At 52.3% G+C, this 25722-nt stretch overlaps 2 protein-coding genes across 5 annotated transcripts in view; one reads left to right on the top strand and one right to left on the bottom strand.

Annotated features, from left to right (window-relative positions):
- Positions 1-7232, top strand: part of Cerk (ceramide kinase) — a 45983-nt gene extending 38751 nt beyond the window's left edge. Inside the window, exons 10-13 of the mRNA XM_036208586.1 lie at positions 326-402; positions 2005-2210; positions 3083-3291; positions 4729-7232. Coding sequence (XP_036064479.1) covers positions 326-402; positions 2005-2210; positions 3083-3291; positions 4729-4783 — 547 coding nt within the window. The 3' untranslated portion in view covers positions 4784-7232. The remainder of the gene's footprint in view (positions 1-325; positions 403-2004; positions 2211-3082; positions 3292-4728) is intronic.
- Positions 7233-8641: 1409 nt separating this feature from the next.
- Gramd4 (GRAM domain containing 4) overlaps positions 8642-25722 on the bottom strand; it is a 79867-nt gene continuing 62786 nt past the window's right edge. For all 4 annotated transcript variants that reach the window (XM_036208582.1, XM_036208585.1, XM_036208583.1 and 1 more), the window contains exons 5-19: positions 24753-24826; positions 21843-21975; positions 21205-21230; positions 20203-20294; positions 18968-19059; positions 18032-18080; positions 16714-16785; positions 16247-16290; positions 16071-16180; positions 15797-15951; positions 14360-14504; positions 13452-13545; positions 12595-12679; positions 11193-11261; positions 8642-10836 (exon numbers count right to left, since the gene is read on the bottom strand). In XM_036208582.1, coding sequence (XP_036064475.1) covers positions 10732-10836; positions 11193-11261; positions 12595-12679; positions 13452-13545; positions 14360-14504; positions 15797-15951; positions 16071-16180; positions 16247-16290; positions 16714-16785; positions 18032-18080; positions 18968-19059; positions 20203-20294; positions 21205-21230; positions 21843-21975; positions 24753-24826 — 1345 coding nt within the window. In that variant the 3' untranslated portion in view covers positions 8642-10731. The remainder of the gene's footprint in view (positions 10837-11192; positions 11262-12594; positions 12680-13451; positions 13546-14359; positions 14505-15796; positions 15952-16070; positions 16181-16246; positions 16291-16713; positions 16786-18031; positions 18081-18967; positions 19060-20202; positions 20295-21204; positions 21231-21842; positions 21976-24752; positions 24827-25722) is intronic.

Raw genomic sequence — 25722 nt, 5'->3', positions numbered from 1 at the left:
AGGGCGTTTGCACTCTAAGGCTGCTTGGTGGATTTTTCACATCCCCATTGATGCGTCCCAAGCTAGGCAGGTAAGCCTGTCCTAGAGACGTTTGCAAGCCTTGGAGAAAGAAGCTTGTTGACTGACAGGTGTGAATTTCGGTCTAATCTTGAGAGAATTCAAAAATAGTAGGATAAAGAATTTCTGTTGAGAAGCCTTTGAAACTCGAGCCTTTCCTTATGTGAAAAGAGTTTAAATGTTTTTCTGTGTGTGGAGACCAGGGGCTTCGCTGTTGAAGTGTGCTCAATACATGCACTAGAGGCGCAGTGCCCACGCTGTCTTGCAGGTGCTTCGTGTGCAGGCAGAGCAAGCAGCAGCTGGAAGAAGAGCAGAAGAAAGCCCTGTACGGCCTGGAGAACGCTGGTAATCACTGCGAGTGTATTCTTGTGTGGGGCTCTCAGTGCCCGGCCACCTCTAGGGGTCCAGCCTATCTCCCTCTTCTCCTAGTTAGATTGTATCAGTTTTATCTCTAGCTCTCGGCAGCATTGAGTCATTGCAGCTTTGGAGATGCCAGGGAACCTAGATATTTGTGGAAAGGCCTTCAGTGGCTGTCACAAGGCTGACCAGAGCCAAAGCTGCTGCTGTTCCAGCTACTATGGAGCAGGGATTGCCCAATACCCTGCTTGGGCTTGGCTGAATGAGCGCCTTCTGCTATAGTCACCAAAGGCCTTTGTCACATCTCTACCCAGCAAGAATGACAGCTACAGTGGGTGTGTCTATGACCTCTGAGATTGGAGTTTTGTGTCGCTTTCCCATACAAGCTATTGTTCTTTTCATTTTTTTAGACTATTCAAATCTATGGCAAGCATTCTTGGCCTGTAAGCCGTATAAAGAGAGATGTTAGGCCAGATTAACCCCTGCAGAGGTCTGCTGCTGCACCAGGCTTCTCCTTTTGGGCCACCAACCAACTCCCAAATCACAGCACAGAGACTTCTTATGAGTTATGAATGCTCGGCCTAGCTTAGGCTCGTTTCTAGCTAGTTCTTTTAACTTAAATTAACCTGTTTCTCTTCATCTACCTTTCCCCCAGAGCAGTTTACCTTTCTTCCTTCAGTATATCTTTCTTTCATTACTCTCGTGGCTGGCTGCCTGGTTTCTGGCCCTGGGTGTGTCTCTGCCTCTTTCTCCCTTGTTCTTCTTCTTCTTCTTCTTCTTCTTCTTCTTCTTCTTCTTCTTCTTCTTCTTCTCCTTCTCCTTCTCCTTCTCCTTCTCCTTCTCCCTCTCCCTCTCCCTCTCCCTCTCCCTCTCCCTCTCCCTCTCCCTCTCCCTCCTCCTCCTTCTTCTCCTTCTCCCTCTTCCTCTTTCTCCTCCTCCTCCTCCTCCTTCTTCTCCTTCTTCTTCTCCTTCTTCTTCTTCTTCTTCTTCTTCTTCTTCTTCTTCTTCTTCTTCTTCTTCTTCTTCTTCTCTCTCTCTCTCTCTCTCTCTCTCTCTCTCTCTCTCTTTCTCTCTCTTTCTCGTGCCTAGATTTCTCTTCCTATTTATTCTCTCTGCCTGTCAGCCCCACCTATCCTTTCTCCTGCCCAGCTATTGGATGTTCAGCTCTCATTAGACCAATCAGGTGCCTTAGGCAGGGAAGGCAAAACAAACATAACACATCTTTACATAATTAAACACACACCCTTACATCGGTCAACAAATGCAGCATACACAAATGTAACACACCTTTACACAGTTAAAGTAATAGCCCTCAGCATACACAAATGTAACACCTCTTTGCCCAGTTAAAATAATATTCCACAACAGTCTGCTCACCCTTGTTAAACTGCTGTCCGAAAGTGCTCTTATGGGGAATAGGGAAATGATCCGCTCGGGTCCTAAAGTGAGTGGGTAGTTCCATGGCATATGTCATCGGGCCGAAATGAAAGCCAAGAATCACAGCAAGAGAGAGAACAGGTACTATCTCTTGAGGCTGTGAGCTGCCTCGGCACCATGTTGACCACGGCGCCCATCCTCTGTCTTTCCCAGAGGAAATGGAAGAGTGGCAGGTGGTGTGTGGGAAGTTCCTGGCTATCAATGCCACCAACATGTCCTGTGCTTGTCCCCGGAGCCCTGGGGGCCTGTCCCCGGCTGCCCATTTGGGAGATGGATCTTCCGACCTCATCCTCATCCGGAAGTGCTCCAGGTTCAACTTCCTGAGGTTTCTGGTCCGGCATACCAACCAGGATGATCAGGTGAGGTGCACTCTTGCCCCAAGGTCAATTACATTTGGGCAATTCCTGCTGTGCTAGTTTGTAGGCTCCGTTTTCAACTCCAAGGAAAGAAGATTTTTGGATACGTTATCTCACTCGTTAGCCTCCTTATTGGTTCCTTCATGTAAATTTCATTTTAAAATATAAATCTAGGGGCTGGAGAAATGGCTCAGCAGTTTTAAGAGCACTGGTAGTCCTTGCAGAGGACCCAGGTTCAATTCCCAGCACCCACATGATGGCTCTCAATTGTAACTCTAGTTCCAGGGTACTCAATGCCTTTTTCTGGCCTGCATGGGCATCAGGCAAACACATGGTACACAGACATACATGCAGGCAAAGCACACACCCCCACACACATACAATTAAATAATTTATTTTTAAAAGTAGAGAATTCTGCAAATCACCACTAATGCACCACAGGGTTCTTTCAAGGACTCATATCTGTGGAGGATTTTTAAAAATCGTGTGTGTCTTTGTCTGTGGGTACATGCACACGAGTGCAGATGTCTGTGGAGACCAGAAGTGTTGGATCCCCCTGGAGATGAAGTTACAAATACCTGGGAGCCACCTGCTGTCGGTGCTGGGAACCAAACTTGGGTCCTTTAGAAAAGCAGTCTGGGTTCTTAACCTCTGCGCCATCTCCCTAGCCTCAGACTCGAGATGTCAAAGGTATCAGCAGTTGTCTGGAGCTCCTGGGATGGTAGTACACATGCTGTCTATAAGCTGTCACACATAGACTGGTGGCTCCGAGACACTACTCTATGTGTCTTCACAAGACCACGAGTCCCGGCTGGCTGAGGCAGCAGAGCTGGAGGGCTGGTCTCACTGACTGGCTGCCATGTTTGCCTCGGCAGTTCGACTTCACTTTCGTTGAAGTTTATCGAGTCAAGAAATTCCAGTTCACGTCGAAGCACGTGGAAGACGAGGACAGTGACCTGAAGGAACACGGGAAGCAGCCGTTTGGGCAGATCTGCAACGACAGCCCCATTTGCAGCTGTTCAACCTCTAGAAGCTCCTGGAACTGTGATGGGGAGATCCTGTACAGCCCTGCCATCGAGGTCAGGTGAGTGGGCAAGACCCCCGCCACCTGCCCAGACTCTCTGTCACAGGAATGCTGTGTCTGCCAAAGTGAGCTCCCTGGGGTTTGTGGCAGAAAACAAGAGGCATTGTTAACCCAGGCGTGGAAGCTGTGTGGTCTGAAGTTTGCATGGGGCAGGTGTTGTATTTTTAAAGACAAAATCCCCGGGGTTGGGGATTTAGATTTAGCTCAGTGGTAGAGCCGCTTGCCTAGCAGGCCCTGGGTTTGATCCTCAGCTCAAACAAAAAACAAAAACAAACAAACAAAAAAAAAAAAAAAAAAAAACGGCCTCTGGTGCTCAGGTGGGAGCCATGGAGAAAGGTACACCATACAGACCACACTCACGTGCAGAGTTTTATTAGGGGCAAGGGAGGGAAGGGAGCTGAGGAGAGAAGACAAGAAAAGGAGGCGGACGGGGTGTGGGGGATGGGGGAAGGAGTTGCAGATGTGACCTTGTAGGGGTATGGGGGAGAGACGGAGAAAAGAGGGGGAGAAGAGAGGAGGGAGGAAGGGGGGAGGGGAGAGGAGAGGGAGAGAGCAAATCAATGGCCCCGCCTTTTTATAAAAGAGACCATGGAGCAATGAGCACATGATGTCAGGACCCTGAGTGGGCCAAGGTATTGGCTGCGTATTGGCCAGGTGCCCAAGGGGCGGGTCTGAACGCTAACGGGCGGGTGCTGACTTTGTGGTACTGTGATTTGCAGACGTATCCGTGGGGCTTTGAGCCTCCTCTGTTCTGATCTCTTTCTCTCCTGTACTCTGCAATCTGCCCCTGGTCTCTGTCATATTCACACCACCACCCCCTCTCTTTAGTTAGAAGAATAATCAAAAGTAACTGGCGTCATGGGTACTTCCTAAGTCCTGGGTTCCCCCAAATCCACCACAAAGTATCTGGCCTCTGCACAAGGTAGGAATGAGCAGCACCAGGCAGGAGTCAGAGGTGTTGGGAAGAACATCGTGAAGCTATCAGGAAAAGAGGGAAATGAAGTCTCAGAGGGGCCTGTAGAGGCCACACAGCCTTGGTGACCAACAAGGACATGGACAAGAGCCCAGAGCCAGCTGGCTGGCTCTTAGTGACTTTGCTCATTCAGCCACCTAGATCCCCAATGGGAGCTCAGAGTCACTCTTAGCCAAGGGGAGGCTCACTCACATGCCCACCGTTGCTGGTGTGTGTGTGTGGGGGGGGGGCAGCATTTCTTCCTCAACATGTGGTATTGGAATAGAAGCCAATAGAAGAGAGCAAAGTCTTTCCCCATAGAAAGAATAAAGCAAGTTGTCTTTCGACAACAGACTTATTGATTTAGTGTTGTGCACATTCGGAGACTAAGGGAGAACTCTAAGATTCTGGGAGGTGTGGGGCTCAGGTCAGCTGTGAACGATGGAACACATGTGGAGTTTAAACGCAGCTGTTTGTCTCTGCAGGGTTCACTGCCAGCTGGTGCGCCTCTTTGCTCGGGGAATCGAAGAAAAGTCCTAAGCAAGAATCCCAAAGCTGAGAAGTCGACCTTTGAGCTTGGGGAGTGCGAAAATTACCTAAGAAAATTTCGACAGACTAATTATGTTGATATATCCATTTAAATTTAGAAATTTATTTTTGATAGGTAAATCTTGGTTTTAGAAAAGACAGCTTTGTCAACAATTCCGTATACATAACTGGCACTCTCGCCTCAGTTCTATGTGCATCTGAGTCGCTTTTCACATAACTTGTTCTCAGCAAATGGCACTCGCTGGTTTGGGGCGTTGGCTTGCCATGCCGACCACGCAAACTTCAAGACAGCCCTTTCGTGGCTATACTGCAATAATTTTAGGGACATCATAATATGAATACTTCCCAGGAATCAGGTTACACCATCTGGACACACGGGTAATGACCCAGTCACTCTGATCCCTTTGTGAGACTTTCTCTGGAGTTGTTCGTGACCAGGTTTGGGAAAGTAGATGGCTCTCTTTGCCTTCACTTTATGCCAACCTTCACTTATGATCAGGATGTTGCTATGTGGTCCCTGCTGTATGCCACAACTGTGACTCGACACAGTGAGGTCCTCTGCACAGCTGTGCCTCCAGAGCGAGGCCATGTCACTGCAAGAAGACACCCAGGGTGACGTCTCATCCTCAGGATTCTTTCCCACCTCGGCTGCCATCACAGCTGCATCCTGTGAAACAATCCAGCAAAGTACCCACTGGAAGTTCCGTTCTGTCAACCCTGGTAGCCCGCATACTCTGGCCAGGGAAGTCTGTGAATCACTGGCCAAAAGGAGCCTCCATTTGGAATCAAAGCACTTGGCACAGCTGGGCTTTGGGGGGTTGGGGTGGGCAGAGGGCAACTGGTATGCACAGAGGGTATTTGGGAGATTCTAGACCACCTCAACCTGAGTGTCACCAGTGGGATGGTGGGTTATCCCAGGTCTCCCCTAGGTACTTTGGTGCAAGCCCTGTGTCTATTCCCAGGGTCCATGTCCATTCTTCCCTCACCGTGGGTTCTCTTCCATGTATTTATCGACAGCTTTCTCCTTGTCTATCAGAAGGGTATCTAATCCATGCCTTGGCTACTTGCTTTGTCTCCATGAGGAGACTGCCAGCTGCTCTGGCTGAAACCCGGGGCTCATGACCAGTTTCCTCGGAAGGCATTCCTGACCCGGAGCTTCTCAGCCACACTACGTACGGCCTGTGCTGTGTCTCCAGATTGATGTATCTGAGAAGTGTGCACAAGGGTTTTATTTTAAGTGAAATTCAAGAACATGCGGCTTAAACTTGGCTTGCAAAGGGGGAGGGGGTGCTGTTACAAGAGTAGGTTTTAGGTTCTGTATTGGGGAAAGCGTGCATCACAGGCAGGTCCCATTAGCCAGTACAGAGTTCTGCCGGCTGCCTGTTTCTAGGTGCTCTTGCGTTGACTTCCATTTTGAAGCATACATGAAATTCTCTGTTTAGCATTCAGGCCCATCCAGACAAAGGGGCAGCTGTAAAGGCGGCCATGTTTAGGAACTATGTTAAAAGGAGTTATGTAGTGGTGCTAGTTAATGACTGATGGTCCAGTGAAAAGGCTGGATGGAAAGAGTAAGTGCACCCAGCAACTTCTATCCAGGTCTGTTCCCAGACTAGCAGCTCTTGGAGTAGGTAGGTAGCCCTGGAGCAGTGTCGGGGTAGACGCTTGGGTGGCCACCTCACTGTCCATTCACCCCTGGCATTCCAGAGGGGCTCGGGACCTGAGGCAGCTGTGGGTGCCCCCGGCTCTCAGGAACTGTACTCTCCCACAGATTCAGGTCTTCACTGGCCTTGCTACACGCTGCCCATGCCCTGGTCCACCCTTGCCACTGCCAGTTCTAGAGGAGGGGTCTAGATAGAGGATGCTTTGATGGTGCTTAGCAGTGCAAGCCATGTTCAGAATCTCAACCTTGGCACTATCATGGAGCATCACGAGTGTCAGACACTTTATAACCCTTGACACTTGTGCACAGAATGGGAGGGAGGCCCCCCTGACATTCCCCAGCAGTAGACTACAGTCTCCATGATGCTTTTTAGATGCAATACCCCAACCCCAGGCCTTAGGTATTATAGGAGGAAAAAACAAAACAAACAAACAAACAAACAAAAAACAGGAGTAGAGATTAGACAGTGGCAACTTAGGATCCTGTAGGGGGTCTGGTCCACATTTTAACTCCCTCTGTGGCCCACTGGTGCACAATTAAGCAGCAGTCATATGCAGTAACTTATTCTTGTTTATCAAAATTAAGCAGTGGGAACGGGGAGCGGCTAGTTTCCCTGCATCTGCCTCCATCCTCAAAATGGTCTCCTGGAACCAGAAGCCCTGACATGAGGAGGGCCCAATATGCCTCCTGATCTTGCTGGCTTCAAGATTAGCAAGTGGCATATTAGATCTAATATGTTTGAGATGACCAAAAAATAAATAAAGTTAACTTTGGGCAGAATTTGGCAGTTTCCCCTCCTCCTTTTTTACATGCTCTTATTTTCCAAGCAGATTTAAAAAAAGAAGAAAACATAGTTTAATGAATCTTTGCTAAGAGACTGAGTGATTGTACCCTCCCTGAGGAATCTACCCATCCCTCATCCCCTTCGTGGACTGCTCTGCTGCCATGTTCACATTTGAGGAGTCCCCTCCTGGGATGTGTCTCACATAGCATAATTACTTAGCTAGTAGGTCCCGCCATTTGCCCGAAAGAAAGGCACCACATGCAGCTTCATGTCTCTAGTTTTAGTGATGCAGCTGTGCTCCCGAAGTACAGCTGTGCTGGGCTGAGCATGAGCACCACGGCTCCCTCCATACAGTCGGTCATGGCGGCACATGTGTGAGTCTGCATCCATGTGCCCTCATCCACTCCACTTGGCCTGAGGAGACCAGATGAGGGGCCCAACCAGGACTAGGCATGGTGGTGCTATCCAGCTGAGAGGCCATGCCACGTCAGGAAAGGACAGCTGCAGAGGGGCAAGGAGGGTGAGCGAGAGTGGTTAGAATGGGTGATCACAGTGGGTGAGCTTGCCGGAGAGCTCCGAGTATCTATGTGCCAAGTTCCCAGGGAACTTTGTGCTGTATCCCAGCACCAATGCCAGTGTATGCTATGGATGGTGGGACAGAGAAATATGGATGGGTGGGTGGTTGGAGGAAAGCTATGTGTATGGAAGGATGGATAGGTAGATGGATGAATATAAGGATGGGTCAGCAGATGGATGATATGTGGGTGGATGGACAGAACATGCACATGCCCAACCTCCTATGGCCACATCCCTGAGTGGACACTGGTTCTAGCCCCCTTCCAAAGAGGTCTTGGCAGCTCCTGCTTACTGGGGTGGGGCCAGGCACCATCAGTGTGCCTTTCCAGGTTTGATTCTCAATCTCTCTGTATCCCCCCCCACCCGTGTCCAATGTCAGCATCTGAATCGATGTCATAATGTTGCCAGAGACTCTTCTGCACACGACCCCAGGCTGGCAGAGACCACAGCTCAGCAGGACCAAGTTACTTACACCGCAATCCCAAGGCATTACCTGGTCCAAACTCCCCTCACATACCCAGGGCCAGCCATTTCACCTCTGCCCTGTCTTCTGGGACTCAGGGACTACCTTCTGTTCCCAGCATCCTTCCCATCAGGGGGTGCAGCCTTCATTCTCCCAGGTGTTTTGTGCTGAACCTTGCAGCAATGGTGGCCATGAGGACTCTAGTGGGGTGTGAGCCTGGGGGTGGGGGTGAGGAAGGGGTCACTTAGCTCCTCCAACAGCCAACATCTACACGCTGCCCCAAAACAGAGACCCCCAAGCCTTAGCACAGAGCATTTTAGGTTTATTAAATAAAAATTATAATTTATACAAGACTTTGTATCTAAACAAGATTTTTCTTTAAAAAAAAAAAAGTGACAGATTTTTTTTCCTATCAGTTCTTTATAGAATATGATCCTTTTGTAGAACAAAAGTTACACCAATAACAATTATGTACAGATCCAAAACAGACTCAAGCTTCAGACATACAAAATCGGACATTCTAGGTCAGTGATTAGTCAGAAATTAAACACCTGCTCAGATCACACAATCCAGTGCAAACTCCAGTGTCTCTGTAAGTATGCCTAGAGCCTGCACAGGCCCCTGGCCCAGCCCTGTCCCCTTGGTTCATGGTCAGTCTTCATCTCTCTTTCCAAAAGAAAGAGACTCAAACTAAACCGCTTGCTCCACCCTATTCAGCTCAAGGCCTCTGTGTGGCACCCCAGTGGCATCATTCACCAACCTGGGCACTGCCAGGGTCCAGAAAGTGTTAACTACTATGTCTGGGCATCACCCATATAGTCGTCCCCAGAGACAGGTCAGATGTCATGCTTCCTCCCCTCTGGCATGTTGGGGATGCCACTAGGTCCCCCCTTATCATACTCCATGCTCTTCAGAGCATGAGCTTATTACAGGAGCCCAAGCCACGGCCCTGGGTGGAGGAGGGTCCTGCCTCCATGTTCAGACTTCTCCATCCATGTAGTTGGAGCTGTACGGCCTTTGCTACACATCTGGGGTGGTATGTGTGCTTGATCTGGCTGCCTGGCAAACCTTTCCCAACCCCAGTGTGTGGCCTGAAGCCCCTGGGAATGGGGTGTCATGAGCCCGGGCCACCAGGCCTCACACCCACACCAACAAATGAGGATTGGAGCAAAGGTAAAAATTACATTTGAAAAATGATACAAAAATAAGAAAATCAGCTTGCTCTCTGTAAAAAATATAATCTTCTGTTTCTTCAAAAAAACAATCTCAGTGACACCTGAAGGGCTCAGGACAAGCTGAAGGAACCGGAGTGATCCACCCGGAAAATGCACGGGTGGGGTGGTGGTTGCACCCTTCAGAGGCCTGGGCCTGCAAGATCACCCACCCCTGCAGTCTCTACCTTTGATGGGGCAGGAAGCATGGGTAGGGTGGGGTCTGCCTGGCCCTTGCTGAGCATGTAGGAAGAGGGAATACTGTCAGATGTTAGAGGTATAGGGCAACTCATGCCCCCAGCCTCTAGGCTCTGCCCACAGCTGTCTCCTGTGACACAGGGCTCTCCCCTATCTCCCTGGAAGCCCCTCAGGCCAGTTCCCTGAAGCCACCCCATTACTCAGAGTGACTGCAGCCTGGAGGCCAAACGCCAGCCAGACTACCACAGATTCTCACTGAACAGCAGCTGGAGTGGAGAGTGCCCTCAAAACCTTCCTGAAGAGCAGTAAGGTGTTGAAAAGGTGTGCTTTTGCCAACACGCCATTCTGGACCCTCGCTGGCCTGGTCTCTTGGCTGGAGTGTCAAACCAAGATGAGCCAGATGAGTTATGATAGCTCAGGCCCAGGCACTGAAAATGGAGAGGGAGGTACCCCCAAACATGCCAAGCCCCGAGAGGCCCTACCCACAGCCTTGCCGTGCCCACAGGAGGTCCAGCATGGAAGGAGGGTCTGAGGGCCAAGTGAGATGACTGGCCATTCCTCACTGGAGAGGGGCCTCTCCACCACTTCTCTCTGTCTTACCATCCTGGCAAGAAGGGGCCACAACTACTCCCAGCTATGGCTTTGATGGAATAAAGCCTCTAGCCTCTGGAGAACAGGGGTCATGGGATCATGGAGCCTCTCAGGACGGCAGATGCTGGGTTCTCTACCCAGGCTGGGATGGAGAATGAGGAGCTGTGCTTAGCAGGGCCTGAGGATGAGTGTCTTGTGTGCCATCCTTCAAACAGGTTGAGAGGATCCTCTGCCCACCTGTGTCCACAGGTGTCCACGAAGGTGCTTCACGCGCTCAGCATGGGCCAGCCCAGCACCATCCCTTTGTGAGTCCCAGCCCTTAGGGTCTGCAGAACCCAGGCCACCATAACCAGCCACCACAGTCCAGGAGAATTATTGCCAAAGATCACAAGGACATCCCATCTGATCCTCTATCCAATGATTAGAAAGGATTCCAGCAACACCTTGCAGTCAATACTAGCTGTCACCGCCAGAGGCCGCTGCATGCGTGATTTTCATGTACTGGCTAAAAATGGTCTCAAAGGCTTCATCTCTGTGCACCATGGCACCGAACACCAGGGGCTGGTGGGAAGAAATGGGAGGGGGGGGGAGTGAGTGCTTCATAGCCAGGCTGGGGCTAGAATGGCCCCTGTCTGATCAGGACAGCAGCCTGGCAGAGGCAAATGACCATATACTTCTCTCACCCGGAAGGCTCCAGCCTATAAGAGGACTTAGCCTTTCCTCCTTGGATGAATGCAGGATCCATTCCTTCTGGACCTCACCAACCTGTCTGTTCTGTAACTATGGTGCCCACCCAAGCTAAACTTTCTGGACCTTGACTCCATGCAGCAGATTCCTGTGCTGAGGGAGAAAGGAGCCTCTACCCAAACTAAAAGGAGGCAGTGCGGGGTGGGGGGAGTCGTCTGCCAGGCACTTACTTTCTGGGTTGATGGCGTTGATACGGCAATCCCCATGCCTGAGCCAGGGAGGACGGACAAGACTTTGTACTGAAAGACAAGCACAGCCATTATTACCACCAGCCTCTCCCAAGGATGGGATGAAGCCAGTGTCCTACATGCCCAGGGCATTCTCCTCTGCCAGGCACACAGACACCAAGACCCATGGAGGCCTAGGACATCTCAGCCACAGGAGGTAAAAGAGCTGTGTCTTCCTGATTTTGTGGTATCCCTCACCTACTCCTGATGGTTGATGGTCTGTATGATCCCACCTGTCAGCATGGCTGATCCCTAAGGGGAGGCTAGGATGACCATGGCCCTGACTGGATGCCTTCTGGTTACCTGGCAATGAACCTGGAGGAGTGACCATAAAGCCATGGGTGGCCGGGCGGTGGTGGTGCATACCTTTAATCCCAGCACTTGGGAGGCAGAGCCAGGTGGATCTCTGTGAGTTCCAGGCCAGCCTGGGCTACAGAGTGAGTTCCAGGAAAGGTGTAAAGCTACACAGAAAAACCCTGTGTTCTCAAAAAAACCCAAAAAAACAAAAAACAAACAAGCAAAAAAAGCCACAGGCTGAACCACGGCAACAGAGGGAGAAGACCCTGTCTAGTACTAGGACTATTCATGTCTAGGCTGCTGGCCGACACCCAGCCTACTCAGTTGGGGAAGCTGATTAGCCCCCATGCCTGATAGAGCCTTTCTGTTCCAGAGAACAACACTCCCCATGAACGCACCCTCCAGGCACCGCACACTCCACATGCCAATCCTCTAGGGAAACTGCTGGGCCTCGCTCCATGGATACAAATCTCTGTGTGCTCATTCAGAAGTGCCTGTGCCAGGAGCCCCATGGTTTTTTTTTTTTTGGTTTTTTGTTTTTGGTTTTTTTTGGGGGGGTGGAGGTGGTCTCAGATACAGGTAGAAGGTCTGTGGCAAAACTTCTCAGACTCTCCCTTTAAGACACAGCGAGGGCTGGGGACGTAGCTCAGCTGGTAGAATGCATGCTTAAAACATACAAAGCCCTGTCCCAGCAGCACAAGATACACCGAGTTCAAGATCAGCCTGGGCTACATGAGATCCGTTCTCAAGGGGAGGGAGGGAGCATGGCAGGTCAGGCATACTTCGCCGTCACCCTTTCTGCATGTATGATAGTGTCCGGGCCAGCTGCTAACTCCCGGGAATGTGGGAGAAGGGAGAGTGTCTCGTGGCCCCAGGTACACAACTACCTCAGAAGGAAGCGGACAGGGCTCTGCAGAGACTTCCGGAAGATACGCTGCAACACTGCAGGCGGCAGCGCCCGAAGAAGTCTCCAGATAGCATCTCCCCTGATCCTGGAATCATATTCCGCCCCCAGGCTGGAAGTATGGCAGGACGGGTGGGCACCCACCTTCTGGATGTCTGTGATGTCCACCAGCTTGATCACTTTGTTCCTCTTTGAGGAGCCAGACTTGGAACTTTCGAAGCACAGGTAACTAGAGGTGGGGAAGAAATGCAGAGGCACGAGATGGCAGCCAGACCAGAGGGGCTCCTGCTAAGCAGGGTCCTCCCCGACTGCCTCCAGAGCCCCGTGCGATGGTCAGTGACCCACCGCACTCAGCACCTGGAAGAAACTCAACACCCTGCCTTGTGTGACATCTCGGCCTTTCTCTGCCAGGAGATTCCCAGCGGGAGTTTCAGGGAGGTGTCCTGAGGCCCCACCAGGCTCTCTTGGGCCAACTTCTTTGGCAGGATGAGGAAGAAGGAACTTGGGGCTTTGGCTACTGCTGCATGTGTGGGAGGCAGGATGGTAAAGGGCCCTCATGAGGATGACCATATACCCTAACCCCGTGGTGACCCTCCAATCCCATGGGGGTACTGAGGCATGGCAAGGACAAGGTGTTTGGTATCTCCACATAGGGGAGAGATACCAAAGCTACCTTCAACCTAGCCTCAGACAGCAAGTAGTCATGGACTGGCCATGACTGTCCCTTTCCTGAGATATTATACTCCTTTGCCCATCTGAACAGCCTTGACCCCGCATGAGCATCCTGGATGAGAGAACCCATCAGCCCACGGGAGGGGGGTGCTGCTCCAGGAATGGGGTCAGGAAGGCCAGACAGCTGGGTGGAGTGGGGAACAGAGGTCAGGCTGTAACACTGCAAAACCAGCTTGCTGGACGTGGGCATGTGTCTGGGACCTGGGGAGCACCCTCTCCCACTCCCCCCACCCCCCGACAGTCATGCTTCAGTCTACAGCATCACTCACTTCTCTGTCACATACAGAACCCCGTTCCGAATGTAGTCCGTGGGCATCTTCCGGTCTCGGTTAATGAGGCAGCAGCGCCAACCATTCTCACACACTGATGGAGAAAATGGACCTGGAATTTCCTTCCTCTGGAAATACCTGAGCCTTGACCTATGCTGGTACCTGTCAGCACCGACTTGTTCAAGATGGACCCACATCCCCCAAGGGTCCATCTGAAAAGGTCCAAGTGTGGGCTGATGGGGGCACAGTGGCTCACCCAGCCCAGGGTAGCCCTGGATTCCATCCCCAGCACCCTGAGTACACAGAATCCACAGCTGTGGGAGGGAGGCCTACCAGAGTGAGATCACTAGTGTCTGGGGGAACGGCCTTCCTCTCACAGTAACCAAACCAAGCCGGAATCCTCACTGCCTTCAACAATGCAAAAGACTCTCAAGAAAGGGGCCAAAGCCCAGAATGCATCTCGGGCACTTACTGAACACTCTTCCAGAAGGCTGACTGTCTTGAGGTACCTGTGACAGGTACACTCAAACCAAAGTGCCAGAACACGCCTAGGCTAAGGAACAGGCTTCAGGCTGGCACCTTGATGCTAAATGATATGGGGCTCCCCAGCAGGTGGGCAGGGCTGAGCCCCACTCCATGGGGATTCCTTCTTTAAGAAGGCCTACCTGAATCTATGCAGATAACACAGGACAGGAAATATGATGTTATACCTCTTCCCAACTCCTGGAACAACCCAAGACCCCACTCCTACCTACGTTGCCTCTCCTGGGAAGTAAGTCTGGGCCTTTTCCACAAAGGTTCCTTCAACCTTGAGGTGGGATCATGCCTCCTGCCTGGGCTCAGACCCTGCCCCATCCACTTCTATCTACTCCATGACTGGCTGGGTCACGGACTCATCACACACTTACCTGCTAGTGGGCGCTCATTTTCAGTCAAGTTGAAGATTTCATGGAAATTGCCCTTCTTGGTGCTGTGAAAGCGGCCGGCATCATCATCCTTACTCAGACCAGCTGGAGCACTGGAGACGTAGCTCCGTGATGAGGTTGTCTGCAGCTGCAACGGCACACGGTCCTGATCAGGCTCTGGGGAGAAGCAGCTGGACCCGCTGCTGGTACCGGGACACACTGACCTCGCTGCCTATACCAGCTGCAAACTGACTAACTGACAGGTTCTTATCCTTTCTGGAAAATGTGAGGTGCAGCCCCCCTAGGCCCCTCTGAGTGCTGGCCCTGCACTAGATAAATTCCACTTGCTACCTGGGCTAGATGGGTGGGGTGGGCAGGGTGGGCATTTTCCCCCTGGAGATGCTCACCGTCTTCCGAGGCCCACAAGGCTGGAACTAAGCCCGGGCCCCAGCACACAAAACACAAGGACAAAGTTGCCTAGCATGGGTTCTGCACCAGGGCAGTTAAGACTGACGTTTCAGAAGTCAACCGGCCACACAACTCTAGAAAATCATTCACAACACAGCAACGCCACAGCATCAGCTCACAGCAGGCCCAAGGGGACTTGCACATAGAGACAGTACCTTGTCATGCCCTGACAGCTGGCCAGAAAGGAAACAACAGACACACAGGTGACCATCACGAGAGGAAAAAAGGGGGCACACGTGATAGGATGCTATAAGTAAAAAGAGCTGAACATAACTCAGCCCAGACACATGGGGCCTATGGGATACAAGAGACGCAGTGGGGTGGGGTGGCCTCCACCAGGATGTACCAGCCACATCCTAGCTAGTGCTACATGGTCATAGGCCCTAGGAAGTCCCTGTCCCAGCTACTCCAGGGCTAAAATAGGTCCTCGAGTTGTCCCAAAAGGAAAGCTGTGTCCTGGGGTGACCTCTACCTGTGGGAAAAGAGTCAACAGTGCTACTCCAGGCCTGGCTGCCTCTGGCCTATGGCTGATCTCAGGTTCCCAACAAGCTATGCTGTCCTGGACCCCAGAGTATGACCTTCCTAGCTCAATTCAGTAATTCACTCCCATAGAAAGCTGGGGGTCACTGAGGCTCTCCCTCCTGACGAAACACTCACATGGAGACCGTCCTCTAATGTAACTTCTTACACATCCATGGGAGTGCTGCTGGGCCTGGGCACCCCACCCACCTAAGACCTTGAGGAGGACACACCGGCCCACTCCTCCCAGGGCTGACTGGCCCTGACATATGAAGGAGGTGGTGACAGGGGAAATACTCCACAGTGCATTCCCACCATCCATCCCAAAGGCTGGTAAGATCTGGAAAACACCAGGCTTCCGGTGAGCAGATGTAGAACAGGAGGTCAGGGTCCATATCAGCTTCATAGTTATGCTTGCGCTTTCCTCAGGGTGCTGGGGGTTGGGGGACTCACCCTGCGTGACACGGTGGCACCAGCACGCTCCTTGAGCTGGGGGTCGGTGGGGAGGTTCTTCCAGATGATATAGGGTGTGTCGTACTTGGCTCGAAGTCTCGGGCAGCGTTTGAAGATAAAGTCAATCAGGAAAAACTTGATGCCAGCATAGAGGCCTGAGGGAAAAGCGGGGATATATCCATGCAGACAAAGAGTGGGCCCTCTGGCTCATTCCCCTCTCCTTGTGTGACATTTCCACTAACCATCTCCCAAGACAGTGGCGTTTTTTCCTTACCAACAGCGAGCCCCACCAGGCGGTAGGGGAAGAAGCAAGAAGCCAGGAAGGCGGCCCACAGAGCGACATACAGCTTCTGCGTGATCTCGGGTTGCACCCACATGAACAAGCTGAAAGGAAGGTGGAGGTCAGATGGGGCGGTGCACACCACCCTCGCTGCGGGGTCAGCTACTTACTTCTTGATCTTTTCCAGAATGTCGGCCATCTTGCCAAAGAGATTCTGTGTGAAGAAGAAACCGCAGTGACCACAAACAGACACACAGACACACCTAGAGGGCTCCAGGGAAATACACAGCCCTGGGCCACCAGAACCCTGTGGTCCTGCCCCGCCACCCCCAGGTCTGAGGTTGTCTGGTCTAGAGCTAAGGGGAAGTAACAAGGGGGCAGGCCAGGTTGAACCCCGACTTCTGGGACTGCTCAGCCCTGAATTCTAGGGGTATTGAGCCCTGGTAGTGAAAGACTCCATCCACACACAGCCAGAGATTCATCAGGAAGTCATGTTCCCTTGCTATCTCACCAGAGCGAGAATGACTGACTAGAACAGGCAGAGAACTGCAGGTCAGCCTACAGCAGACGCGTGAGGGTTCCCCGTACCGGGGTAACAGGCACATCCGGGGCTAATGGGCAAGCTCAGAGGCGGTACCTGTGCTTTCTGGGCGACATCCAGCACCAGCTGGAACTTCTCAGACACGGTCAGATCTTCCTTTGCAGGTTCCTTCAGTCAAAGGGGAGAGAGAATTTTCCACTGAAATTTAACAGTTCAGAACAATTACCGACAAAACAGGATGAAGGCTCCCAGCCCCAGGCATCTGCGGGTCCCTGCTGTCCCCAGACAGCCGGAGGACTGCGTGCAAAGATCTGCCGGGCTAAGGGTGGAATCTCCCCTTGTGCTTGCTGTCTTACCCCAGGGGCAGCGGACACAGTGGCAGACCAAGGCTCTGACTCAGTCTCCCAGCTCACTCCAATGGTATGCCCTGTCAGCACTGCCCCCACTCACCCCTTGACAGGCAGGGTAACTGAGGCCCAGGCCTGTGTAAAGTTCACATGACTCTTTATTACTGTAGTTCTCAACCTATGGGTTGGGATTCCTGGGGCGGCGGCGGTGGGGTATGTGTGTGTGTGTGTCCCCGAATGACCCTTTCATAGGGGTCATAGATATCCTGCATATCAGATATTTATATGATGATTCATAATAGTAGCAAAATTACAGTTATGAAGTAGCAACGAAAATAATTTTATGGTTGGGGGTCACCACAACAGGAGGGGCTGTATTAAAAGGTCACCGCATTAGGGAGATTGAGAACCACTGCTCTATTGCTTCAGTAAGAATCTCCTAAGGGTCTCCCAGTCCCAGGGCTGGACAAGACACAGGCTTGCCTCCTGGGACACCTCCCCAATCCCTAGGTACTCCACAGAATGTTTGTCAGGTGTGCCCACAGGCATTGTGGCCTCCCTCTGCCCCACAGACCCAACAGTCCCTCTAGATAATCAGATTTGAGGGACGGACATGTGGCCTCTGTCACAGCTACCCTCTTGTAGTATCAAAGCACCCTTGGCCTTGTCAACCAGCAAGTGTGACTGAGTGTCAAGCCAGGCAGGGGCCAGGCAGAGGTTCCAGCATCCAGGATAGAGATGTGACTTCTTGTCTAGCATCCTGATCACCTCCCTACCCAGCAGGCTATATGGGGTATATAGTAGCTCACTTATTGCCCCCATGTCAATTCCAGATAGAAAACGTCCCCCAGGACAGATGAACAAGGCAATCTGCTTCTAAACAGTGAAACAATACAGCTGAGGGTCTGAGTGGGTAGCCTCCTGAAACTTGGGGCTAGCATGGCTGGCCTCCTCTAAAAAAACCCTGCTAGGGCAGGAATGCTCATCTAAACTCCCCACAAAGTGGACCCAGGTCGTGAGTCCTGACTGATTAGGAGAGAGAGGGACAATGGGCTGCCAGGACTCACCACAGCTTCGGACACTTCCGGCACAATGCTCCATTGTATCCGCCAGCCCCTGAAAACACAGAAGCCACCAAAACCATGAAAACAGTATCACCATCGGGGAACAAAAATCGAGCCTCCAGCTGAGTTACAAGCTAGAGTAGGGGCCATCTGCCCCTTCAGGGCTAGCCATATAGAAGAGACTCCTGCAGTTGGGCTGCTTGCCTCTGAGACCTCACTGGTCATCCATGCTGGTTCCCCTCTGCTGGGGCATATGCAACAGCAGCCCCTGAGTGTAGAGAGAAGGTCAGCACTGTGATTGGCTAAAGTAGCCACAATGCTTGTTTGAGCTCACTATGTCCTCTGACTGGTCTGTTCATAAAGTTTTATTAACATCAGCAATGCCTCTTAGTGGATTAATGGTGATGAAGGGCTGTGGATGAATGGGGACTTATGACTCCTTTAAAGGCATTTCAGTATTTCCTACAAAAATAATTTTTAAATGAATTCCTAAGGTAGGCCCAGAAGGGGAGGGAGTAGACTGGTATGTGGACTTGTAATCTTTTAGAGGTGCTGAGAGGAAATTTGGAGTCAAGGGCTCTTTCACAAGCCAGGGCAGAAAGCTAAGGTTCACTCCTAGGAAGTACAACCCAGAACACTCAGCGCTTCCTTCTTACAACCAAGAACCATCAGGACATTCATGGGGTGCAAAGCCCTGCAGCTTCACCCACCCACCCCAGGGTTGGGGAGAACTTCCTGCCAAACACACAGCACCTCAGGGAGGGAGGAGGATGGGGGTGATGCTGCAGCTCAGCCACCCACTGCCTGCTCCCTGAAGTCTCCAGAGCCTCTCAGAGGACCACCCACAGACAACACGACATGACACGGCTTGTGTTTCAGCAGTATGGGACACAGCGCAGCCATGTGCAATGCAGCCACACCACAGCCCAGCTCACCTACCTGGCGATGAGGTAATTGAGGGACAACCTCAAAATTGCTAGGAACAGGAACATGGGGATGGCCCAGCCATGCCATACAGCATTCATGTACACCTAAGGGTGGGAGGGCAGAAGGTTAGGCTGGCCAGTGGTCTAGTACAAGGTGTTCCCTGCCTGTTTCCTCCCAGCAATAAGGAAACCCTTCATCAGGGAGACCAGTCCCAGCTCTCCAAACATCCAGGTTGTTGAACAAGGGCGTATGGGATGGGAGCTGTCAAGAAGGCTGCTTCCAGTTTAAGAGAGAGGTCCACTCAGGCAGGCAGGGGCTGCCCTGTGTGAGCAGGGATCAGAAGAGGATGGCAGGGCCCCATGAAGATGTCTCGCCTGTCCCCAGTGTGACCCCCGTGCTCCAGTTCTGCCAGTTGAGGAGGAGGCTCATCACTGCTGAGGGCTGCAGATGAGCTGCCATGCATGGGGGTCCACATGGAGCCCGAAGCCCAGAGTAATACTCAGACAGGGCAGGTCTGAAGGTGGGCCTGAACAAAATGTGTGTCTCTTAGGGAGATAGCATGTGGTCTTTAGGCGGGGAAACCTTGCAGAGCATTTGTGAGGGTGGCAGGGGAAGGGACCTCAGGGTCCAGATGGGGTGGAGCCCTCTCTCATAGCTTTAGCTGTGAGTGTGCCAAGTGCATGTATCCCTGGTGGGCAGTGAGTCCCTGGGAGGGAACCAGGAGGCCTGACACAGGTTTAGGGTTGTCTTAGGACCCTCCGAGGGTAAGACTAACTGGGCAACCCAACCCCTACAGATGGGCCTCCTCAGGAGGGCACCATCTGTGAATCCTTTGGAAGGTGCCCAAGCTGTGGCCCCCGTCTGGCCTGGAAGCCTGGGCAAGTGGGTGGGTCACCTTGCGGCCCTTGTGACACCATGCACTTGTCAGGAGCCTCCCTGGTCCCACCCTGGGGTCCATGTGGCCAAGCCTCAGGTCTCAACCAACCAGTGAGCCAAGAGTCTTTTCTTGAGGACATTGCTTTGAGGTACATGCCATGCAGAGACAGCAGTCATTACATCCCCAGGGGCCTGAGATCTAATACTGCGACCACTACACACACACCCATATTGCTGATGGAGAAACTGAGGCTGAGCACATCCAGAGCCCAAGGAAGTGTTTTGCCTGGGAGCTGCCCTCAGAGGGGGCCTCACAAGGAAGACTGGTCCAGGCATCTCGCTGGCCCTACCCAGCCTGTGAGAACACTCACGGTGAAGGCGATGGCAGAGGTGTAGATGGAGTACCAGTCGGATAAGGCAGACAGGTTCTTCACAAAGTTAGTGACTGGCTTGGCACCACGCTCTGGGGACAGAAGAGACTGCAATGTTCAGCACAGTGCTGGCCTGCCTCTTAGCACATGAGCAGGCTCACATGCCCCTCCTCCCCCAGCGAGAAGCCAAACCAACTCAGCAATGCCAGACCCATCCTGCTGGAGGCCCCTGCTGCTAGTGTCCTTCCTGACCACTAACCATGGTCCCCACAGGGAGATGCCACCTGGCCCTAGCACAGGCCCACAAGTAGCAGGAAAAGGGGAAGGGAAGAGACAGTGAGGATCACTGCATGTGCATTCCGTGGGACCCGAGGAGTATCAGAGAGGTGAGCCACGGGGCCACCCGAAAACCAGCAGTTCTCAACCTATGGGTCGCGACCCCTACGGGTATCAAATGACCCTTTCACAGGGGTCACCTAAGACCATCAGAAAACACAGGCAATTCCATTACGATTCATAACGGTAGCAAAATTACAGTTATGAAGTAGCAATGAAAATAATCGCAGGCTGGGCGGTGGTGCAGACCTTTAATCCCAGCACTCGGGAGGCAGAGGCAGGCGGATCTCTGTGAGTTCAAGGCCAGCCTGGTCTACAAAGTGAGATCTAGGACAGGCACCAAAACTACATACAGAAGCCTTGTCTCAAACTCCCCCCCCTCACCAAAAAAAAAAAAAGAATTGTGTGGTCGGGGGTCACCACAACATGGGGAACTCTCTATCAAAGGGCTGTAGCATTGGGAAGGCTGAGAACCACTGCCCTAAATGCTGAGAAGGCTCAGCTCTCCATCAGCCCCTGAATGTGGTATGTCTCAGACACACATCCACCACAAGCTTTTATCTCAGGGAGGACAGGGGAGGAGTTGTCCTTAACCGTTGTTTTTCTGGAGAGTTCCGTTCAGCTCCCCTCTCCTCCCTCTCCCACATCCAGCCCCACAGTACTTACTCAATCGTCTCATGTTTTCGGTTAACCTGAGAGAGGGAGAGAGAGAAGGCTCGGTGTGGAGTCACCAGCATGCTGAGTGTGCCCCTCTGTGAAAGTGCCACTACTACATGGGCAGTGAGGGGGACATCCAAGTGCCTGGGACCCTCAGGCCTGGAGACGCATGCACAGTGACACAGAGCACAGTGCTGAGTGCCTTTGCCGCTGGATCCTAAGTTACAACGACGGGGGTGACTCCACAATAGACCAGTCCTCCCATCTTCACATATACCTCCTGAGCACCTTGATGGTCCGACTCTCTGGAGTCCCCAGGGTATTGGAGAGTGTCTGGTAAGGGGAACCACTGTATACCTACCCGGTCCATGAACCATCAGGTGATCTATCCCCTACAGTGGACACTGGGCACACATGACCTCCACGTGACTTTCGTCACAACCCACAAGTGAGTCATTGTGGATGTGGTATGACTCTACTCTCCCACAGACCCTTCAGAGGAGGTGCCCCAGAAACATGGGCACAGGGGTCCTCTAGGAGCTTGTGGCAGCCACTTCAACAGGATATCAATGCTGACCGGTCCACCAAACTTGGTGTGGGGCCCGGGCCCTAACACACAGCTCCTTGGCCTTGGAGAGGCTCCCTACCTGCGGGCACTGAGGGGCTCCTCTGTCTCCACTGTGTTCTCCTCTGGCTGGAAGCGGAAATCCTCTACATACACCCCAAACCTCTCGTAGAACCACTTCTGTACACGGGACGACAGCCCCTGGCTGCGACGGTCTGTGGGAAGGAGGAGAGATCAGAGAAGGGACTGCATGGTCCACACAACCCCTTCTGAGGGTGGACCAGGGAGGTGGCCTCACAGAAAATGCCAGTGTGGGTGGGGATACAGGAAATGTTTAGAATGAGGGTTTCACTGTGGAGGAAGATGTGAAGGGACCAGCCAGAGACGCCTGTGAAGGGCTCAGCTCCCTGAAGATACTAGGTGCAAACCAAAAAATGCAGGCCAGAGCCACCCCAGCCAGAGAGACCCTCAAAAGCATGATGTCTCCATCCTCATACTTGACCCCAGAAATCTCCAGATCTCAAATTTCCAGCAGCCGTGGGCTTATGTCAGACCACAGTGACCACCCAAGTGGGAGAATGCCAGGGAGAAAGCTGCCCGGCCTTAGCCCAGTGGCACCCCCAGACTGCATCCTCAAGAAAACAAGATTCGGAGGCCAGGCCCAGGGGTGGTGCACACCTCAGTCCCAGCACTTGGGAGGCAGAGACTAGCCTGGTCTACAAAGCAAGTTTCAGAACTGTAACACAGACAGGGCTGTTACAAGGAGAAACACTATCTCAAAAAAAAAAAAAAAAAAAAAAAAAGATAATAATAATTAATTAACTAACTAACTAAACAAGAGAAAACAAGATGTGGGGTTGCCTGCAGGAGACATTGCGTTACCATAGTTTAAGAGAATGGGAATGGCAGGCACATGGGTCACCAGACACCTGTTGTGCCACAAACACACATACAGATATCATGTGTCAATTAAAACCTTAGGAAAACATACCAGGTGTGTTGTAGACCCAAGGCAAACGGACAAGAGTCAACAGAGGCACAAGGTCACTCGGCCTGGACAGAAGTAGAAGGACACAGGCCACCAGCGGATGAAGTGTGTGCCCCCTGGGGCTACCCAGGCTCCTTTAGGCTTATCTGGCTCTCCCACGGTCCACCAAGGTTTTCAGGTGGCTCTCGGTAGGCAGGCAAAAGACTGGCTAGCATGTGCTTCCATTGGACTATTTATGGTCACTGGACTCACAGAAGGTTTACTTATTGAGAAGTAATACTCCTTCTGTTTTTCTCAACCTCTTAAAGACATAAAAAGCCATTTAACCACATAAATCCAAGCTGGACGTGGCGCTGAACATCTACAACCCAAGCACTCGGGAGTCTGATGCAGGAGGATCAGCCTGGGCTACATAGACACTGTCTCATGAAACCAAAAAACGTCACAAAGAAAACCCAGACAGGGTCTGTGGTTTGTGGACTCCAGATCCAGGGAACACGACCAACTGCCTGAAGGGGGCAGTCTTCACCCAGTCCTGAAGCCAGCCCTGCCCGGGAGAGCCAGAGGCCCCTGCTTGACTTCCATAACCAGGGTGGGGGGTGCTTTTTCCCATGCTTTTCGGGGCTAGCTCCTAGGAAGGGAAAGGCCCGAGGTGCTTCGTGACAGGTGGACACCTGAGGCTCAGGCAAGCCTGAGGCATGCACACACAGGATGGCTAGCTTCCTTCATTTATCTTGGGAATGGCAGAGCTGCGGTACAGTCCCTCTCCCCTGCCACATCCTCCATGTCTTGGAGGGTGACCGAGGGCCACAGTGTAGAGAAGGCACAGCTCCATACAGCCCACCACACCTGGAGACCACGGCCATCAAGATTAGGTTTGGGAGGCTGGAGAGACGGCTCTGTGGTTAAGAGCACCAGCTAATCTTCCAGAGGACCCAGTCAATTCCCAGGACCCAGGTTCAATTCCCAGCACCCTCATGGCAGCTCACAACTATCCCAAAAGACCCAATGCCTTCCTAGCCTCCTTGGGCGCCAGCACTCATACACAGACAGGCAAAACACTCATACACATAAAATAAAAGTATTTCTTTTTTTAAAATAGAGGGGAAAAAAAAAGAAAGAAAAACTAGGCCTGACCTTGACAAGAAGACAAGGGGTCCCCCGCCCTGTGAAGGACCAAGGAGCTTTTGACCCCACACTTCTCGATCCTCACTGTCACCAAGCACTAAGGGTCTCTTGTGCTGCTCCTGAACTTGGTCACCAAGATCCACATGCTAAGGGCTCTGCATCTAGGCCTGGGAACCAGCCAGGGATCCTCCGGATGGCCCGAGGAGGCCATATCCCAGGGGATGCCCCTGCCAAACCTGCACTGAGGCTGGCTGCCAGGGGGTGCGGCAAGGCTGGATCTGGGAAAACCTTAGGAGAGGCCTCCTCTCTGGGGCCTCTTCCCAATGCAGACAGCCCAAGGCCAATGACCTAAGCCACAGTATATACCGGGCTTGCTGGCATAGGGAGGGAGAGCCTTGTGAATGGTCAGCATGCAGAAGGGACACTGTTTGTGCCCACAAGAACTGCACAGAGAATGTGTTCCCATCTCCTCTGAAGGACAACTTTAGAAGGTGAAGTACGAGGCAAGATGGATGTGGGCACTGAGGCAGGAAGCGAGGGAAGGAGAAAAGGCTTGCTCCCTACCTGTGGCTTGGGCATTCCTTGCCACGGCCTGCCACAGTCCCCACATGGGATGGATGACTAGTCACAGGGAACAGGTCACATAGTGAACCAGAGTGCCTTTTGGTGCCTCTCAGGAGGCCGGGCCAAGCTAGACAATACATCACATTTGTGCAAGAAATGAGATCACCTTTGGAGTGACTTGGGCCTGTGTGGGGACTCACAAGCTCACAGTGAGAGACGCTAGCCCCATTTTGACGGCAGGAGATTCCCACATGGGCGAGGCCTGGCGGGGGGCAGGGGGGTGGAGAGAACCATCTCTTCCAGGGGGCCTACCTGTGCCTGCGCCATTGCTGGCCTGGCTCTGTCCCTTTGGCGGCTGCTGAGGCTGTGCCGGCTGCTCCTCCGACCTTAAACAGGAGAAAGGCAAAGCTTCTGAGTGCAAAGGCATGCAGCAGCATCACACGGAACTCAATTTCAGCGACAGGTAGGATCCGCCATCCCCTGAAGCCCCCCTGAAGTCCGGAGTGCTGGTGAGGACAGAGCTCAGTACGTGCAAAGGTGCTTGTCCCATGGTACACATTCTAGTTTTCAATGGGCAAGCAGTGTCTCATAAGCAAGAAGTTCACCTTTCCTATTAATTTTAACACAGTTGCTTATTTAATCCTTAAGCTCAGGAAAAAATAAAGAATACCAACAAACCTCTTTACCCAGCACCACAGGAGGCCATAGCTGGATGATACCCCAATATCCCTGAGCTGGGTTCCAGGCCAGCCACCTCCCTGGCTTCCTGCCCTCCGCTCAGTACAAGATCATGATAGTCTTTACTGGGCCTAAGGGCCCCCTCAGGCTCTGCCTTTACCTGGAGTCTTGTCTGTCTACCTGTCTGATCCTGACTGTCACGAATATTCAACTGCACACCCTGAGGGAGCTATACCCCAACAGCAGGCTGGATCACACCCCTTGGGTGGCATTTCTACCCCATTTCTCCAGCCAGCTATGCCCTCCTCTGGACTGTCATGGCATCAGCCATCTTGCCCTGCACTGGCTTGGACCACAGGCACACAGGCGTTGTTCCTACAGCCAATAGTTCCTAGCCTCTGTCTGCAGTTACCTGCAGCTTCAGGGTGCAATGTGAGTACACATACATGTCTGTGGGGATGTGGGTGGTACATGTACATGTGTTGTGTGGTATATGGATGTGTGCACTACATGTCCCCACACAGCCTCCCCCCTGCAACCCCAGTTCACTAACATGATCAGGAATGAGGGAGTCTCCACCTGGAAATGTCTCTCCCTCCAACCC

This window comes from Onychomys torridus, chromosome 16, assembly GCF_903995425.1.
Source record: "Onychomys torridus chromosome 16, mOncTor1.1, whole genome shotgun sequence".
Classification (NCBI taxonomy): domain Eukaryota; kingdom Metazoa; phylum Chordata; class Mammalia; order Rodentia; family Cricetidae; genus Onychomys; species Onychomys torridus.
The sequence above is the reverse complement of the archived record's forward strand: the minus strand, read 5'-3'. Positions and strand labels throughout refer to the sequence as shown.